Genomic DNA, 19,821 nt, shown 5'->3' on the forward strand with positions numbered 1-19,821 from the left:
GGCGCCTCACTCCGCCTTCGAGCCGCCCCGCCGGGGCTGAGGGGAGGGGCTGTCTTAAAAGTCTCTCCTTCCCCTGCAGGGGCGGCTGGCAAGTCCCTACGCGAGCGGAGGGTGTCAGAAACAGGGACAGAAGAAACAAAGTTTCTGGGGCTTTTCCGAGGCCACTGCCCGGGGTAGCCCGTGTGGCTGCTCCACTCCTTGCGAAGGCAATGGCTTCCAAACTCCTGCGGGCGGTCATCCTCGGGCCGCCCGGCTCGGGCAAGGGCACCGTGTGCCAGAGGATCGCCCAGAACTTTGGCCTCCAGCATCTCTCCAGCGGCCACTTCTTGCGGGAGAACATCAAAGCCAACACGGGTGAGGGGGGTACAAAGGCTAGGGGCGGGGGTGAAGCGCAGCGGGATCCGGCTAGGCCGGGCAGAAGAACCGCCGGAGGGGAGCCGGGTCCTCGGCCCCCGGGCGCCTTTCCCCCGCCCGCGTGTGGTCGTGTGCAGGCTCCTACGTGCCGGGGCGCATGCAGCCGGTGGCCCGCGGCGGTGCGGATGCCCGCGGAGAAGGCCAAGGCTAGCTGGGGAGGAGGATGGGAAATGCACGCGGCTCTTCTCTCCGCCCAGGCTCCTCCTGCCTTGGGGAAAAGCCGGTAACCACCCAGCCCAGGGAGCGAGCAGCAGCCAGCTGACATTGCCGAGCCCCCTTCTCGCTCTTCATCCTTGAGGCAAAGCCTCCCCCGCCCCCCGCACCGCGGGTTCATCTCTGCTCCCCTCCTCTCGTCTAGGCCCCTCAGGTCCCCCAGGCCATGCGCCGCCCACCTGTGGGAGTCCGCGGGGCTGCGCGCTGGGGAACCTGTGGCGCCGCGGTGCTGGGAGCCTCGCGCTGTTCCAGACCCTCTGTGTCGCCTCGGGCCTCTGAGCAGAGACCTGGTTGGCTCTGAAAGGCCTGTCTGTTCGCTGTTGTCTTCTAAGGTGAATTCTCACCATGAACTCTCCCTCTCCCCAAGCCGGGGTCTGGCCATTAGGAGACTAGTAAGAAACTCAACCTGATAAATTACATATTGAATCCAGTTTCTATAGAACTGTCTTTTTGAGAATACGTTCCTTGGCATGCATGATGAATTTGAAGGTATAGATCGCCTGATCTCTTAGGTTTTCAAAACTGGCCCGTCTCCCTTTCCTTCCATCCCACGTTCACACCAGTTCATTAAAAGGCAAGAGGTAGCTGTTGTACTGCTTCGAGATAAGTAATCCTCCTGGGATGCGGATGCTTATAATTAGCAACTCATTTATGAAACCTTGTTATTGCAAACGGGGTACTTGACAATCGCTTCTGTTCTCTGTGCTGTCCAAGGTGGTTGTTATCCAGGGATCTTCATTACAGGAGCACACATTAGTTTGGAGAGGTCGGTGGAGGACTGTGTTGGAAAATGAGCTCCAAAAGTCAGGAATTAAGTTTCTTAAGGGTGAATGACCAGGCGCTGGCGCAGTGGATAGCGCGTCAGACTGGAATGTAGAGGACCTAAGATCGGAACCAAGGTTGCTGGCTTGAGAGAGGGCTCATCTGGTTTGAGCGCAGGGCTCACCAGCTTGAGCGTGGGATCATAGATATGACCCCATGGTCTCTGGCTAAGCCCAAAGGTCGTTGGCTAAACAAATAAGGAGCCACAACGAAGAACATCTCTCTCCCTTTCTGTCTGTCTGTTCCTATCTGTCCCTCTCTCTGTCTCTGTCACACACACACACACACACACACACACGTATCTTAAAGGCAAGAGTTTTATTATCTCTTAAACGGGTAGTAAACATAAGTGTTTATTTTGATTTTTGATTCTACTCGCTCCCCGTCCCCCACGTTCATCTTTGAAAGAAAGAAGAGTTCTCTGTACCAGGTTATACCCTGAATTTTCTCTGGGGGGGGTTATTGTTCCTTGCTTAGGTATATTTTAATTTTTTAACACCGCATTCAGATGCATTGTATTCTTTCAGTGTTTTGGGGTGTTTCTTTGTGTTATTGGAGAAAGCAGTGTGAAAGGGAAGGTGAGCTCAACCCAAGGGTTTTGTGCTGAGGTAGAGAGATGGAGGCATAGTGAGGGGAGGAAATGATAGAGTGGGATTGAGCCCATTCCTTAGCATGCTCTATATTTGGCTTTGTGACTTGTTTCCTTCTGGCATAAATGGCTTTAGATCCATATTGGGGCTGGATTAGTGGTCCTTTACATTTTTAAAGAGAATGTCATGGGGAGTAGCATATTTCTGCTCTCTCTTGGAGGTTTTGAAAATTTTCCACTTGCTCTTTTCCCAGATTCTCTCTCTCTCTTTTCATTTTAACTTCCCTTTGTTCTCAATTTTAGTTTTCATTCTTCATTCCTAACCCTCTAGCCCCCAGTGTTTCTCCCTGGAGTAAGAAATGACTATAAAATGTTTAGATTACCTTTTTCTTTTTCCTGTTGGCAATCAAGCAGTTTTGCATGAACCCGTTTAGAGAAGAAGAAAAATAAAGGATAAAAAATGTTTTTAGAATGGCTTGTTTTTCTAGTGGACTTGGAGGGTGTTCTCGGATTATTTTTCTCTGTCAGAAGGTCTGAGAGTCTTACAGGCTCACTGCCTAGTAAATAAAACATTCCACAATATTTCTTTTTCTGTTACCTGCTATTTGTGTTTAGCTAGTTTCCTGGCAGAGAAGCACAACAACCCTTGTATATGGCCCCTCTTTATAGCTGAAGGTTTGAAGGAGATTATGAAACAACACAACAAAACCCCAGAAAATAAAACCTTGGTAGGAATTTGAATTGGAAAGTAGCTCAGGCCATCTGCTCCAGCTTTGATTAGGGCTACTTTTGTCCACATGGTTTTCTTGCAGCCTCTGCCTGGTAAAAAGCTTCTCTTCCAGGGAAGGGGTTACTCACTGCTTTTGGGAAATCTGCCTTCCTTCACCTGCCCTGGCAGAATTTGTCTCTTTCTCTGCACACAGCTTGTTCATTTGGTTGCTGCTGTCATGTACGGTTGGAACAAAATGCAGCAAATTGTCTTGATTCATCCAAAAGATATTTACCAGTACCTGCTATTTGTTAAACAGCGCCGTTGGTGCTGGGGGCTATAGCAATTTTTTTTTTTTTTTGCTACAGCAATATTTAAGATGATATGCCCTTTGTCTACTTTTACCATGTTTCAGTTCCCACTGAAAGACTTAGAGGAGAGGGATTTGGCAAAGGAAATAATGCATAAAAGGAGTTCAGCAAGCTTATGTTGAAGGCATGGGTCAGGAATTCTATCTACATCTTCCCCAGAAGGAGTCAGACAGCCTTCAGTGAGCAAATCCATTCTGTTTATTAGGTCAGATTTATGGTAAAAGGTTTTGGGGAGGAATAATGTTCTTCAATCCTTTGTTTAAAAATTTTTTTTTACTGAGTAAATTTTGAACATCTAATTAGCTTTATTAAATATTTATGAATGGGACAAAATCCCATCTAGCAACTAGAGGGGCACTCAGAGGGGTTTACAAAATGGAAGATTTTTGTAGGAAGAAGGTTGGGCAAGGGAACCATTAACAAGAGAAAAAAAGATTACCTTTAGGCCTTGGACATCATCTTTTTTGGGAAGTTGAGGATTGGGGACACTAGGAAGTGTTTTTGTCATGCACATTTAATCTCTGTTATAGTCCTTTATTTGTCTTTAAAAGAGAATGATTTTTTAAAAATTTATTTTCAAATTAAAGTTGACATACAACATTATATTAGTTTCGGGTGTAAAACATAGTGATTAGACATGTATATACCTTATGAACTGATCACCCCAGTAAGTCTAGTACTACTTAACACCCTACACAGTTATTACAATATTATTGACTATATCTGTGCTGTACTTTCCATCTCCTTGACTATTTTTTAAAATGTAATTTAAACTTTTTTAGAGAGAGAGAGTGAGCGAAAGAGAGACAAGAAGACGGAGAAGGAGGAAGAGAGAGAAGCATCAACTCCTCATTATTGTTTCACTTTAGTTGTGCATTGATTGCTTCTCATATGTGCATTGTCTGGGGATAGAAACTGTGACTGCTGAAGCAGAGCCGATGACCCCTTGCTCAAGCTGACGAGCTTTGCCTAAAGCCAGCCACTTTTGGGCTCAAGCCGGTGAACCTGTGTAGGTCAAATAAGTTTGCAAATATGATGTGTTGGTCAAGTAAGTTTGTAAATATGATATATATGTTTGCTCACTTATAGTTTGTATTGGGTGTGGGGGACAGGCTGTAAGCAGGCAGGGTGGTTATAGCCTTAGGCTTAGTTTTAAGACTAAGCTTTTCCCCACACCCTTGACTGATTGCATGATGTGGGGTGGTGCACTCTCATGAGGAATCCCATTATGCCTCAGATAAGTGACTTTTTATCAGAGACTTCCTTGTTTGTATATTGGATTAAAGGTTTTGATTTCTACACTATAAAGTGGGGCAGACCAGGAGCTTGCGCTCTTGGTTCCTGAGATTAGCATTAGAGAGGAGAGCAGAGAAAGGCCATGTGGAGGTGGCCAGGAGAAGCAGCCAAGATGGAGGAATGCTGAAGGAGAAGCCAGTTAGTGCAGAGTTTGTGCAGAGAGGAGGAAATGGGGAACAGAGGTGAATAAGTCTGATGAGCTAGGAACCTTTGATTCTAGGAAACTCCGATAAGTCAGTAGCTTTGTGAGCGCTGAATGAGTGGGTTTTGGAGCCCAGTGTGTGTTTTTACTTGCCCTTTGGTGCAAGCTAGGATTAAAGCTAATGGCCCACTAGTTCTTGGCTCTGTTGTTTCATTACTATCTTTTCGAATCTAATGCGAACCTGCAAGGGCCAGGTGGCTGTGATGGTGGCTGTGGCTACTGGCTTTACATGATGTATATGTTTGCTCACTTATAGTTTGCATTGGTTGTGGGAGACAGGCTGTAAGCAGGCAGAGTCCTTATAGCTTAAGGCTTAGTTTTAAGACTAAGCCTTTCCCGCCCTTTTAATACTAAGATCTTCTCAACACTAAGCTTTTCCCCACACTCTTGACTGTTGCATGATGTGGGGTGGTGCTCTCTTATGAGGAATCCCATTTATGCCTCAGATAAGTGGCTTTGTATCAGAGACTTCCTTATTTGTATACTGGCTTAACAGCTTTGATTTCTACATATAAAAGGGGCAAACCCGGGGCTTGCTCTCTCTCAGTTCCTGAAATTAGCATTGCATAGGAGAGGCAGTCAAGATGGCAGAGTGCTGAAGGAGAAGCCAGTTTGTGCAGAGAGAAGGAGATGGGGAACAGAGTTGAATAAGGCTGGTGAGGTAGAAACCTTTGATTCTAGGAATACTTGGATGAGTCAGTGGCTTTGGGAGCCCTGAATGGAAAGAGAAGTGTTTTCCCACTGTGTGTATTTCTTGCCTGCTGGGTGCAAGCTAGGATTAAAGGTAATAGCCCACCAGTTCTTGGCTCCGTTGTTTCATTACCATCTGTCCGAATCAAATGTGAACCTGCATGGGCCAGGCAGCTGTGATGGTGGCCGTGGCTACTGGCTTTACAACCTGTATTCAAGCTGGTGGACTTGCACTCAAGACAGAGACATCATGTTTCTGGGTTGACACTTTATCCACTGTGCCACCACCAATCGGGCTCTATGACAATTTTTATAGCTGAAATAATTGCCTTTTATTTCTCTAGGGGATGTAGAGGGCCCATGTGACAGATTACCTCATTGGTGTTGAGCAGAGAAGTCCAGACTGGTTTATTAAGAGTATGTTTTATGCCCAAAGCACAGAGGTTGCCCGTTCGATCCCTGATCGGGGCACATACAGGAATAGATCGATGTTCCTACCTCTCTTTTTCTTTCTCTCTCTTCCTCTTTCTCGCTAAAATTGATAAAAAAATAAATAAATAAACATAAGTAAGAATAATTATGTTTTATGGAGAAGTTGAAAATATAGTTAGACCAGGTATTAAATTTAGATTTGGTATCATAGGCGTTGAGCATCAGTGATGCCATTTTGGGTTTGTGATTTTCTCTTTAATACCTTCAAAATACTACTGGCTGGTCTAATAATTAAATTGACATGAGGCAGATTAGCAGGAGGAAAACATAAGTTTAATAACAGGTATGTTTACCTCCTGTATACATGGAGAAGACCCAGGAAAACTGAGTAACTCAAGACAAAAGATGTTGAAGATAAAGGATCAGTTATGGGAGGTTACACAATAAAGAAGGATAAAATTGTTATGCAAATCTGTACATTTCTTCTCCATTGACAGTGAAGGCAGGCCTGGTTAAGTGGGGGAAACATCCTCACAAATGGAGATTTATCTTACAAATGTAAATCTTTACAATGGATAATTTCTACTTGTTTTTCAAAGCTTCTCCCCTTTCTGCTGTCTTTAAAATTAACCAGTCTAAACAATCACTATCCCAAAGAGGCATTGTAAAGCCGGAAGCCACGGTCCTGAGGCCACTATCACAGCTGCCTGGCCCATGCAGGTTCGCACTGGATTCGGACAGTCGGCAAAGAAACAGCAGCGCCAAAAGCTGGTGGGCCATCGTCTTTAATTCTAGCTTGCACCCGGTGGGCAAGTAAAAACACACACTGGGCTCCAAAATCCACTCACATTCAATGCTCACAAAGCTACTGACTTATCCAAGTTTCCTAGAATCCAATGTTTCTTGCTCACCAGACTTATTCACCTCTGTTCCCCATCTCCTTTCTTCACTTTTCACAAACTGGCCTCTCACTCAACACTCTGCCATCTTGGCTGCTTCTCCTGGCCTCCTCCACGTGGTCTCTTTCCCCTCTCCTCTCTGCTCTCTCTTCTAATGATAATCTCAGGAACCGAGAGAGCAAGCTCCTGTTCTGCCCCCATTTAAAAATCTTTATTCTTTTAATTAATTTTTTTAACTAATTTATTTATTTTTACAGTGAGAGAGAGACAGATAGGGACAGACAGACAGGAATGAAGAGAGATGAGAAGCATCAATCATCAGTTTTTCATTGCAACACCTTAGTTGTTCATTGATTGCTCTCTCATATGTGCCTTGACCGTGGGCCTTCAGCAGACCGAGTAACCCCTTGCTTGAGGTAAGCCTTGTTCAAACCAGAAGAGCCCGTGCTCAAGCTGGCGACCTCGGGTCTCGAACCTGGGTCCACCACATCCCAGTCCGACGCTCTATCCACTGCGCCACCTCCTGGTCAGGCTCTGCCCCCATTTTATAGTGTAGATTCATAACCTTTAATCCAATATATGAAATAGGGAAGTTTCTAATACAAAGTCACTTATCTGGGGCATGATGGGATTGTACCACCCCACATCAAAAAGGGTGGGAAAGGGCCCTGGCCGGCTGGCTTAGTGGTAGAGCGTCGGCCTGGCGTGCAGAAGTCCTGGGTTCGATTCCCGGCCAGGGCACACAGAAGCGCCCATCTCCTTCTCCACCCCTCCCCCTCTCCTTCCTCTCTGTCTCTCTCTTCCCCTCCCGCAGCCGAGGCTCCACTGGAGCAAAGATGGCCCAGCCACTGGGGATGGCTCCTCGGCCTCTGCCCCAGGCGCTAGAGTGGCTCTGGTTCACAACAGAGCACGCCCCGGAGGGGCAGAGCATCACCCCCTGGTGGGCAGAGCGTCGCCCCCTGGTGGGCATGCCAGGTGGATCCCAGTCGGGCGCATGCGGGAGTCTGTCTGACTGTCTCTCCCCGTTTCGGCTTCAGAAAAATATAGAAAAAAAAAAAAAGGGTGGGAAAGGCTTAATCCTAAAACCAAGCCCCAGGCTACAAGGATCCTGCCTGCCCACAACCCACAGAGACACACATTAATATCACCTGGGCAACGGCCTCCACGTGGGCAGCGCCATCTTTAACAAAGTGAGCATAATACAGTTTATCCGCCCAACAGGCATATTTTGGGGTGGAAGACTACTCCCCACAGTCCCATCTTTGAAACTTCAAGTAAGAAGCTTCACATTCCAGAAGGAATGTCGATAAATTGTTCCATATCTTATTAAACTAGCTTATCTTAGACTAGCTAAGTTTATTTAAGCAGTTGTGTCTCATTTCAGAATGTAGTCTTGAAGATGGACTCCTAACATTAGGCCTAGACTGAGCAAGCAATCTGGTAATTAATAAGAAGTAGCTCTATGGAAACAAAAGAAAAACCAAGGTCAAAGATTGGTGCAAATTATAGATCAGTTTCTGAGCCTAATTGGTCGTGGTGCACTGGAGAAAGTGTTGACCTGGGACACCGAGGTCCCAGGTTCAAAACCCCAAGGTTGCTAGTTTGAACACAGGTTAGCTGGCTTGAGGATGGGATCATAGACATGATCCCATGGTCGCTGCCTTGAAGCCCAAAGTTGCTGGCTTGAGCCAAAGGTCGCTGGCTTGAGGAAGAGTTCACTGACACCACTGGAGCCCTCCGTAAGCCCCTCGCCCCCCCGCAAAAGGCACATATGAAAAGCAATCAATGAACAACTAAAGTGACGCAACTAAGAGTTGATGCTCCTCATCTTTCTACCTATCTGTCTCTGTCTCTGTCTCTTGCTCGCTAAAAATAAACAAGTGTTTCTGAGCCAAGGGAACAGCCATTCAAGAAGATTGCTAGATGGCAGTCAGAAAGCTTTTGCAGGTTGAAATGTCTTTGTCATCAGGTGTTCATGCAAACGTTTTTAGTGGCTTATGTCAGGCCTGGAGATCGTCTAAATATAAGCTATGAACTATTGCTGCAATTTTGACAGTTTCTCTTAAGTTTATATCAGATTATCTAGTTGCAGTTTGCAAGGCTTGAGGAAAAAGGGCAGATTTAATTCTCATTGGTTCCAAGTCAAAGGATGGAAAAAAATTTGAAACGTTTGTTTGGAGAATTCAGCCAAATTTTGAGGAAACTAGTAATTTGGGATCCCATCCAGTTTACAGATAGGAACAAAACCTCAAAAGACAATCAACAGTACTAGAATCTTATGTTTAAAAAGTATATTACTGAAACAAATATTTCCCTCTAAAATCACCCTCATTTTTACCAAAGATAGCCAAATTAAGTCTAGTTTCAATAGATTTGGCCTAATTATATGTGTAAGTTCAACAAAATTATTAACCATGTAGACTCTTAAATCTGCTTTGCAAGAAATTTCTAAATTGAATAATTAATTTTAATAGCCTCTTGAGGCCAGAAACACCAAGCTAAGGACTTGCTATTATACTTCACTTACAGACGTGTTTTCCAACTGCTGGTCCTTGATATTGTATTAAGATTATAGAGTCTATAATCATTGGGTCTATAATCTTCCTACAACATCAAGGTGGTTAACTCTTGATCTGCAGACCTACAATATCTTTTTAGATTTGGATGTAGTCCTCTCTCTTTGTGATCCCCAAAATATCTTGAGGATTCTGTCCCTGCCAGGAAGTGACCTTTACTTACTTACCTTGTAGACTGCTGGGAATCCTGTAAGCAAGGTATCAGGCCGGTATTGATTGATTTTAGAGAGACAGAGAGAGGAAAGGAAGAAGGGGAGGGTAGCATTCACATGTTCCACATAGTTATGTATCCATTGATTGCTTTCCTTATATGCCCTGACTGGGAATCAAGCCCACAACCTTGTTGTTTCCAGACCATGCTAACCAACGGAGCTAACTGGCCAGGGCATCAAGTGGCTTTTTATTGGCTCCCAAGGTCAATCTTAGTTGTATAAAGCTGTCTGGTCATGTAAGAGTGTATGCATATCTCAAACATGACATTCCAATCAAAGCTTTTGGTGATAAAACCAATGTTTCCAATCATGTCCTGGTTACAAGGAAAACAGGTTTTTATTGAACTTATGCAAACAGTTATATTGTCATGAAAATGAGAATACTCACTTGAGTTTCCAAAGACTGGAGGGATCAGGTAATGAGAAAAAGATAAATGTTTTAATTCTGTTCACAAATGGATATAAGTCATAGTAGTTTATTTTTCTTTTTTTTTTAATTTATTTATTTATTTATTCATTTTTAGAGAGGAGAGAGAGAGGGCGAGAGACAGAGAGAGAGAGAGAGGAGAGAGAGACAGAGAGAAGGAAGGAGCTGGAAGCATCAACTCCCATATGTGCCTTGACCAGGCAAGCCCAGGGTTTCGAACCGGCGACCTCAGCATTTCCAGGTCGATGCTTTATCCACTGCGCCACCACAGGTCTAAGTCATAGTAGTTTAAAAGAAACAACTTTCTTTATATTTGGAAGACAAAAGGTTTTAAAAATCTGTAATATTTAAAATAAAAAGTAATAAAAATTATAATCTTCCTTCTCAGTATATTCATTCCCATGTATATAGTTAAGACTTAGTCTACTTGAATCCAGTTTTTCCATTGGTTCTTTTGACCTTGACTGATGATTGAGGGTGATAAAGAAATTTCAGGAAGTTTACAAGTCCTTCATCACCACTCATATTATAATTTGCCCAGAGCAGTGAGTGCCTCCAAGTCTAGAAACTGTGGAAGGTATACCCCAAATGGGAAACATTTTCTAACAGTTTCTTTGCCACTGTAACATCATCAGTCTTGCAGCACAGGGAGGCTTTAACTCATCTGGAAAACATACACACAACATATTGATAACCCATACTAAGTGGCAGTTGAATGAAGTGCAGTCCCATGTTGGACAAGGAATGCAAAAGGCTGAAAAATGGGGTTTTCCTGGGAGCCTAGAATAACCAAGAGGCTATCTTGGGTTTCCCATAGCCCTGACTATTTATTTAATTTACAGACTTTTTTTTTTTTTTTTAATTTACAGATTTTTTTTACCCATACCATATACCCTAGCAGTTTATCATCACTTATTTGACCTTGGTTCCCATGTAATTCAACATACTGAGTAAGGATAATTAATTTAATATTTCCCTCTTATAAGGAGAGAGATGTCCTTGGAAATGACTCAAGGGCCCTTTTAAGAAATCTCAATTTTTAGTTTAGGAAAAGGACTCTTTTTAAAAATTAGAATTTTGGGCCCTGGCCAGTTGGCTCAGCGGTAGAGCGTCGGCCTGGTGTGCGGGGAGGACCCGGGTTCGATTCCCGGCCAGGGCACATAGGAGAAGCGCCCATTTGCTTCTCCACCCCCTCCCCCTCCTTCCTCTCTGTCTCTCTCTTCCCCTCCCGCAGCCAAGGCTCCATTGGAGCAAAGATGGCCCGGGCGCTGGGGATGGCTCCTTGGCCTCTGGCCCAGGTGCTAGAATGGCTCTGGTCGCGGCAGAGCGATGCCCCGGAGGGGCAGAGCATCGCCCCCTGGTGGGCAGAGCTCCGCCCCTGGTGGGCTTGCCGGGTGGATCCCGGTCGGTCGGGCGCATGTGGGAGTCCATCTGACTGTCTCTCCCCGTTTCCAGCTTCAGAAAAATATAAAAAGGGAAAAAAAAAAAAAAAAAATTAGAATTTTGGGAAATTGTCAAATAATATCAAATAGTTTGCCTGACCAGGTGGTGGTGCAGTGGATAGAGCGTAGGACTGGGATGCGGAAGGACCCAGGTTCGAGACCCCGAGCTCTCCAGCTTGAGCGCGGGCTCATCTGGCTTGAGCAAAGAGCTCACCAGCTTGGACCCAAGGTCGCTGGCTCCAGCAGGGGGTTACTCGGTCTGCTGAAGGCCCACGGTCAAGGCACATGTGAGAAAGCAATCAATGAACAACTAAGAAGTCGCAACGTGCAACGAGAAACTGACGATTGATGCTTCTTATCTCTCTCCGTTCCTGTCTGTCTGTCTCTGTCTATCTCTTCCCCCGTTAAAAAAAAAAAAAAAAAAAAAAAAAGCAATCAATGAACAACTAAGGTGTCGCAATGAAAAACTAATGACTGATGCTTCTCATCTCTCTCTGTCCCTGTCTATCTCTCTCTCTGACTCTCTCTGTCTCTGTAAAAAAAAAAAAAAAAAAAAAGTTTTAAAACACTTGAGTAAATAAAGATCATCGGTCATAATAATACAATACTTAATTATTTAATTAAAGGGACAATAAAAGATTTCAAAGACATACAGGTTACTCAGAGGTCTCAAACTCGCGGCCCGCCGAACAATTTTGTGCGGCCCACAGACTAATCCACGAACTTCAGTTTCTGGTCGTTTTGTGACACTGAAAAGTGTTGCGTAACAGTTGCCTTTTGTAGATCTAGTGCGGCCCGCCGAACGGCTGTGATCTTGCTATGCGGCCCACATGCTGAGTTGAGTTTGAGACCCCTGGAATGGTTAGCAAAACGTAACTCTTACTATTGAGAAGAATTAGTTTTCTTAAGTATTTAATAATGTGATTAAGACAATATAAAACAAAATTAATTTGATAAAACGGAATATTTGCTTTCTTGAAAGATTACTTGAAAAGTAAAACATTTTACAGTCTCTTATATGGAAGAGATTGACAATGTAAGAAAAATTTTTTTAGTAGATAAAATAAAATTAATTTTTAGCTTAACCTTAGTAACCATTGATATTTCTTCCTTTTATTTTTAAGTGAGAGAAAGTGACAGGGACATACAGACAGAAAGGGAAAGTGAGAAGCATCAATTCTTTGTTATGGCACCTTAGTTGTTCATTGATTGCTTTCTTATATGTACCTTGATGGGGGGGATGGGAGAGGGGTCCAGCTGAACCAGTGACCTCTTGCTCAAGCTAGTACCTTGGGGTTTAAGCCAGTGACCTTTGGGCTCAAGCCAGAGACCATGGGGTCATGTCTATGATCCCCTGCTCAAGCCAGTGACTCTGTGCTCAAGCTGGATGAGTTGGCATTCAAGCCAGCGACCTCAGGGTTCTAACAGTGGTGCGATTCAAATAATTTAACAACCAGTTCTCTGCCCTAATGACTGTTCTAAGTGTAAAAAAAATGATATATTAAAAGGTAGTTTATTATTTCATGCATTTAATACTTAAATAAGAATAATAAGATACATAAAACTAGATTATGTTATAAGAAAGCTTTAAAATATTAATGAAAAAGTATTAAGTAATATATGACAAAAAGTAATAAAACTGTTAAGATATTTCCATATTGCTTTTTGATTGACATCCTCATTTGCATTTTTTTTCACTTATGGGCAGAATGAACATTACTGTGGGTGCATAGAATACACCTGTTGTACAGAGGAATGTTAAAAAAGAGTAAGGAATGTAAATCTGTGATTTCCACATTGGGCAGCTGCCCAGGTGCTCACCTTAGAAAGAACCCTGATTACAAGTGCCATTTTAACAACCGGTTCTCCGAACTCAACATAAAATTAGGTATCAATGCAAACCGGCTGAATACCACCACTGGTTTCGAACCTGGGTTCTCTGAGTCCCAGGCCAATGTTCTATGTAGTGCACCACCACCTGGTCAGGCTACCATTGGTATTAAAGCTTAATTTTTCTTTTTTTAGATGAGAGGAGGGGAGGTAGTGAGACCAACTTCTGCATAGGCCTCAGGATCCACCTGGCAACCATCCTCTGGGGCCCAATCTAGTAGTGAACTATTTTTAGCACCTGAGGCTGACACTCTTCAACTAAGCCAGTGGTTCTCAAAGTGTGTGCCAGGGTGCACTGGTGTGCCCTAGAAGATTTCCAGGTGCGCCCTATGGTATTCCAGAGAAATATGTGCCTGTTGGGCACCAAAAAACCAACAGGGTTTTTGGAGTTTAGATCTTTGAGGGACAGAGGTGTGGGGAATTGGCTGTAAGCTGACAGTCTGCCCAACCCCCCACCTCACTTGCCTGATTAGGTTTCAAAAGACTGTTAAGCTGTGGTGCTGGATTGTTTACACTACCCCCCATGTTCTCCAGAAAGACTGGAGGCAAGTTTCTTCTATCCTTTGTTTGGTGTAAAGTTAAGATGATATGTATGGTGGGGGTTTTCTGCACTCAACACAATTAGGAGTAAAAAGAGAGGAATTCTTCAATGTATTAACGAGGAAATGAGAGTTTGCCTTTCAAATATATGCCCAAACATTGAAGAAATCGCTAGGACACATCAGGCTGATGTTTCTCATAAACACAATAATGAAAAAACTTAACACACTCGTGCTGGGACCTGCTGAATTTACTAAATCTTACTAAGAATGTATCTATATATATAAAAAGATAACTTTTTTGTAATTTTTTTAACCCCTCTTTTTTACAAATTCTAAAAAGCATAACTCAAAAAATGTAACATAAAAATGTTTTTTTATGTCAGAATAAATTTAATTTTGTCATATTTATTTCATTTAATTACCATAAAAGCATGCTTGGACTTTATATTTTTTTCTTTAATCTTTGACTTAATTATTATAACATATTTCTCAGAAATCTGTATATAGTGCACCTACAATTATTTGTAGGATTTTAAATGCGCCCCAACTTCAAAAAGTTTGAGAACCACTGAACTGAGCTCTTCAGCTCCTGAGGCCACACCCTAACCAATGAAGCCACTGGCTGCTGGAAGGGGAGAGGGAAAGAAGGGGGAGAGGGAGGGAGGGAGAAACAGATGGTTGCCTCTTCTGTGTGCCCTGACCAGCAATCAAACCTGGGATGTTCATACGCCAGGCTGACGCTCTATCCACTGAGCCATTGGCCGGGGCCAAAGCTTAATTTTTAAAATTAAAACCCTTATAACAGCAATTCAGTTGTGGTCAGTTTAATTAAACAAGGTAAAATTTTCTCTTTCTCTTCTTTTTTTTTTTTTTAATTTTTATTTTATTCATTTTAGAGAGGAGAGAGAGAGGGAGAGAGAGAGAGAGAGAGACAGGGGGGAGGAGCAGGAAGCATCAACTCCCATATGTGCCTTGACCAGGCAAGCCCAGGGTTTCGAACCGGCGACCTCAGCATTTCCAGGTCAATACTTTATCCACTGTGCCACCACAGGTCAGGCTCTTTCTCTTCAATTATTGCATATTCTTAGTTTTGCCCTTTGTAACCTCAAGGTCTAGTTTAAACAAAATTGCTCTCATTTCCCTTGCCAAAGTAGCATTTCCATATCTTATACCCTCAACCCCTCCCCCCCTTTCTTTTTACTTAAAACACATCCTGTTTCCCTTCCATTCAAAGTTATTTCCCTTATTATTCTTAGTAGTTTCGATTACATATATAGTAATTTTTAACACTTAAAAACCTTGATTTCTAATAACTAAGTAAGTAAGCAATTATATTGGCTTTTTTTTTAAAGGATTTCTTTTTTCTTTTTTTTCAGAGACACAGAGAGTCAGAGAGAGGGATAGGTAGGGACAGACAGACAGGAACGGAGATGAGAAGCATCAATCACCAGTTTTTCATGGCAACACCTTAGTTGTTCATTGATTGCTTTCTCATATGTGCCTTGACTGCGGGCCTTCAGCAGACCAAGTAATCCCTTGCTCGAGCCAGCGACCTTGGGTCCAAGCTGGTGAGTTTTTGCTCAAGCTAGATGAGCTCGCACTCAAGCTGGTGACCTCGGGGTCTCGAACCTGGGTCCTCCACATCCCAGTCCAATGCTCTACCCACTGCGCCACTGCTTGGTCAGGCTATATTGGCTTTTGATTGGAATTTATGAATACATTTTGTAACCTAGAAACATATTGGCTCTTTTTTTTTTTTTTTTTTTTTTTCATTTTCTATTGATTTGAGAGAGGTAAGAGGAGAGAGAAAGAAGCACCAACTTGTTTCACTTAGCTGTTCCATTTAGTTGTGTACTCATCTATTGTTTCTCGTATATGCCTAGAACTGGGCCGAATCTGCAACTTCTGGCGCACTGGGTCAATCTTGATTCACTGAGCCACCTGGCCAGGGCCATATGGGCTCTTTTACTGGCAAATATATTTTATAATTCAAGAAACGTGCCCTTTTTAGTAGTATAGTTTTTCAGTCTGACACAAGACATGTTTACTAGCAAACTGAAATGTATCTTTTCCTTTCTCTGTAATAAGGGCCAAAGTAGATAAACTTAGCCTCATTTAACAATTAATATTTCAGTATCTTACCTTTTTTGGAAATGATCTAGATAGTAATTTTCATCATTTAATTTAACTTAGTATAGAACTCTAAGGTTTCAAGTTACCAAAATATTTGGGGAAACTAAGTAGACATGTAGACATACCATAAAAGAAATATTGCTGAAAAGTTCAGTTAAAAACTTTTTATTCCACCTACAACTGTTTATTTTACTTGTTCTCAATAATTATGTCTAGGTTACCCACAAAAGCTTTATGAAATGTTAGACCAAGTCAGCCATCATTCTAAGTTATTAGCTTTGCTAACAAGTTTATAAGTCTAGGTAGAATCAAAGTAATGTTTAATGTTAACTCTAAATATGTCTGTTTTAATTAAACCAACAAACAAGTTTTAATTCTGAGTATTTTTCCCAAATTACATGAACCTGAAAAGCGTTTAGGCTAGTTTTCATATTTCTGAGAATTTTAGAATACCCAGATTCATTTTTATTTTCAAATTATAAGAGGAAGTGGATTTAGAAAGCTACAGAGGTTGTAGAACTGAGCCAGCTGGGCTGCATACCACTCAGGAAACAAGTTACCTAGGAGGCATAGTAAGTGCCCTTGGAGTTAGGAAAGAGAAAGGCAAAGATGCCTGGGAGAAAAGAGGGGAAAAAGAAAGGTTTGGATGTGCTCCCTAGAGGGAGAGGAGAATACTGGATTATTCATTTATAAATGTTTGTTTTTAAGCCAGTTAAATAGAACTCTTTTATGAATTATCAGTGCCACCTGAGGATAGAAAATACCACACATCTATAACACATATGTATTCTCACATACATTAACTTACAAACTGATGCAAACTGGGACCACATGGCTTCCATAAAAGGAGTGGGCTCTGTTCAAATGACCTTACTTCCCCCTTTTTATTTTTTCTTAAAATGTTTAGTGTATTGATTTTAGAGAAAGAGGAACATTGATCTGTTCCTGTATGTGTCCTGATTGGGGATCGAACCAGCAACTTTGTGCTTCAGAGCAATGCTCTAACCAAGCTATTCTGTCAGGACCCCACTTTTTTTTTTCCTTTTTTCTTCTTTTATTAAGTGAGAGGCAGGGAGGGAGGGAGGCAGAGAGACAGATTCCTGCATGAGCCCTGACCAGGATCCATCAACAAGCCTTCGATAGGCAATGCTCTGCCCATCTGGAGCCACGCTGCTCAGCAACCAAGCTATTTCAGTACCTGAGGTGAGGCCATGGAGCCATCCATCCTCAGTGCCCAGGGCCAGCTTGCTCCAACCATTCAAGCCATGGCTGCAGGAGAAGACTAGAGAGAGAGAGAGAGAGAGAGAGAGAGAGAGAGAGAGAGAGAAGGCAGAGGGGGAGGGGTGGAGAAGCAGATAGTCACTTCTCCTGTGTGCCCAGACCAAGAATTAAACCTGACCAGGACTTCCACATGCCCAGCCAATGCCCTACCACTAAGCCAACTGGTCAGGGCCCCTTATTTTATTTATTTTTTAAAAATGTTTTTATTTATTGATTTTTAGATAGAGAAGAGAGAGAAGAGAAGTGGGAAACATCACCTCATACTAGTTGCTTCCCATATGTGCCTTGACCAGGCAAGCCCAGGGTTTCGAACCGGCAACCTCAGCATTCCAGGTCAACACTTTATCCACTGCACCACCACAGGTCAGGCCAGGGCCCCTTATTTTTATTTAGATAAGAATTGTCTCTATTAAAGTTAAAACAAATTTTAAAAATATAGTAGTTGAGCATGCCTATTAAACTTTTTTTAAAAATCCTGAAAAACTAAGAATAACCTTCTTGAAATATGCATTTAGTAAAGATAGCTTAGATAGGAGTTCCTTGAGATGACCAGGCATTTACATCTCAAAGGCACAGGGAAAGAAATCCAGGTTCCTTCTAGAACAACTTGTTTCCTAAGGCCAATATTCCCTAGCCTTTTGAGATAAATTAGGGAGGTTTGGTGGGCTTTGCATTTTTTAGAGAGAGAGAGAGAGAGAGAGAGAGAGAAAGGGAGAGAGATGAGAAGCATCAACTCATAGTTGTGACACCTTAGTTGTTCATTAATTGCTTTTTCATATGTGCCTTGGCCGAGAGGAGAGAGGCTCCAGCTGAGCCAGTGACCCCTTGCTCAAGCCAGTGACTTTGGAGCCTTTTCTATGACCCCAAGCTCAAGCCAAGGACCCAGCACTCAAGATGGATGAGGCTGTGTTCAACCTAGTGACCTCAGGGTTTTGAACTTGGGTCCTCAGCTTCGCAGGCTGATACTCTATCCACTGCGCCACCTCCTGGTCAGGCTGCTTTGCATTGTTTCTGGTACTGTAAAAGGGCAGCTGTTTTAAATTCCTCGAAGAATTGAGTTGCCACCTAAATGACATCATAGGTTGATCTACTTATATAAAGGAATACTAGAATGAGTGCTCAAATCAAGAAGGCTTGCCATTGTATTTGGTCTTTCAATAAGGACCCATGAAACAGCTGTTTAGGATGAAAGATATCTAAAAATTTTTCAAATTAGAAGTTTTTCCAGTTCAAAGAATCCATTGTCCAGCTTTTGACAAGAAGATCTAATAATAATAATCTCAATAGCAACTCAAACCAATAAGCTTTTTATGGCTTAACCAAGGAACCCCTTATTGGTTACACACCTTATATCATCAGAGTTAGAAACAGCTGTTCCAAAATAGTGGAAACCATGTGTTTCCCCAGATGCTTTGAACAGAGTAGAGTAACTTCTTTTTTTTTTTTGTATTTTTTTGAAGTGAGAAGCGGGGAGGCAGAGAGACAGACTCCTGCATGCACCTGATGGGGATCCACCTAGCATGCCCACTAGGGGGTGATGCTCTGCCTATCTGGGGAGTCGCTCTGTTGCAACCGGAACCATTCTAGCGCCTGAGGCAGAGGCCATGGAGCTGTCCTCAGTGCCCGGGCCAACTTTGCTCCAATGGATCCTTGGCTGCAGGAGGGGAAGAGAGAGATAGAGAGGAAGGAGAGGGGGAGGGGTGGAGAAACAGATGGGCGTTTCTCCTGTGTGTCTTGGCCGGGAATCGAACCTGGGACATCCACACGCTGGGCCGACGCTCTACCATTGAGCCAACCAGCCAGGGCCTAGAGTAACTTCATTTTGAAAAAAATTGTCCATCTTCAGATTTATAGCCTACTCCAATGCTCGCCAGATGAATGTGCACCCTCCGGCTGGCAGAAAACTAGAACCATGAGGGGCTCTGTCTACCATCTCCGGGAGGAACAGGATCAACGGAAAACAGGAACATTCAAACCAAATATTCACCAGAGTTGCATTTACCCAAGAAACTTTTCACTAGTATTTTCTCCTGCCAGTTTAAAATGAGCTCACCATGGCTAACTTCCATTAAGCCCCAACAACAGAGTTCAGGGAAGCTGACAGGGTAAGAATGCTTACCTCTTCTTTGGCTCCCCAGTTTTTTTGGGGAAAAACTTTTCCTTTACCCTTTTGAGTTCTTGACATAAGGCAAATGAGCAGAGAAAGACAAATGAAAAGTTTAATAATGTGATACTTCTTATATACATGGTAGAGACCCAGTAAAACTGAGTAACTGGTCAAAATGACAGAAGGCATCACCTTGAATGCCACTTTCAGCTAAAGACAAAAAAGATGTTATGGGTGGAGAGTCACCTATGGGAGATTACCAGGAAGAGCACAGTAAACAGGATAAGATTGCTATGCAGATTTTAGTCTAAGCCTTCTCCATGGAAAGTGAAGGCATGTCTGGTACAGTGAGGGAAACACCCTCGCAAATGGAGATTTCCCTTACAAACATAAATATACTTTACAGAGGATAACGTCTATTTGTTTTTGGAGCTTCTCCAATGTCTGGCATGTTTACTGTTTCTTAAAATTAACCAGCCTAAAATAATACCCCAGTGAGGCATATTTCCGGGAAGCAAACTCTGCTTCCCTTCTCCACGGATCTGAGATTACCCTCATGATAGCTGTCACACAT

At 42.9% G+C, this 19,821-nt stretch overlaps 1 protein-coding gene across 3 annotated transcripts in view; it reads left to right on the forward strand.

Moving 5' to 3' along the window:
* The window catches only part of AK4 (adenylate kinase 4), an 89,735-nt gene that overhangs the window by 566 nt on the left and 69,348 nt on the right, over positions 1–19,821 (forward strand). For 2 of the 3 annotated variants that reach the window (XM_066376495.1, XM_066376494.1), the window contains exon 2: positions 80–354. In XM_066376495.1, the coding sequence (XP_066232592.1) occupies positions 210–354 (145 nt within the window). In that variant the 5' untranslated portion in view covers positions 80–209. Of the gene's footprint in view, positions 1–79; positions 355–19,821 lie in introns of those variants that run through there. The other variant, XM_066376493.1, reaches the window with a different exon arrangement.

Source organism: Saccopteryx leptura, chromosome 3, assembly GCF_036850995.1.
Source record: "Saccopteryx leptura isolate mSacLep1 chromosome 3, mSacLep1_pri_phased_curated, whole genome shotgun sequence".
Lineage (NCBI taxonomy): Eukaryota > Metazoa > Chordata > Mammalia > Chiroptera > Emballonuridae > Saccopteryx > Saccopteryx leptura.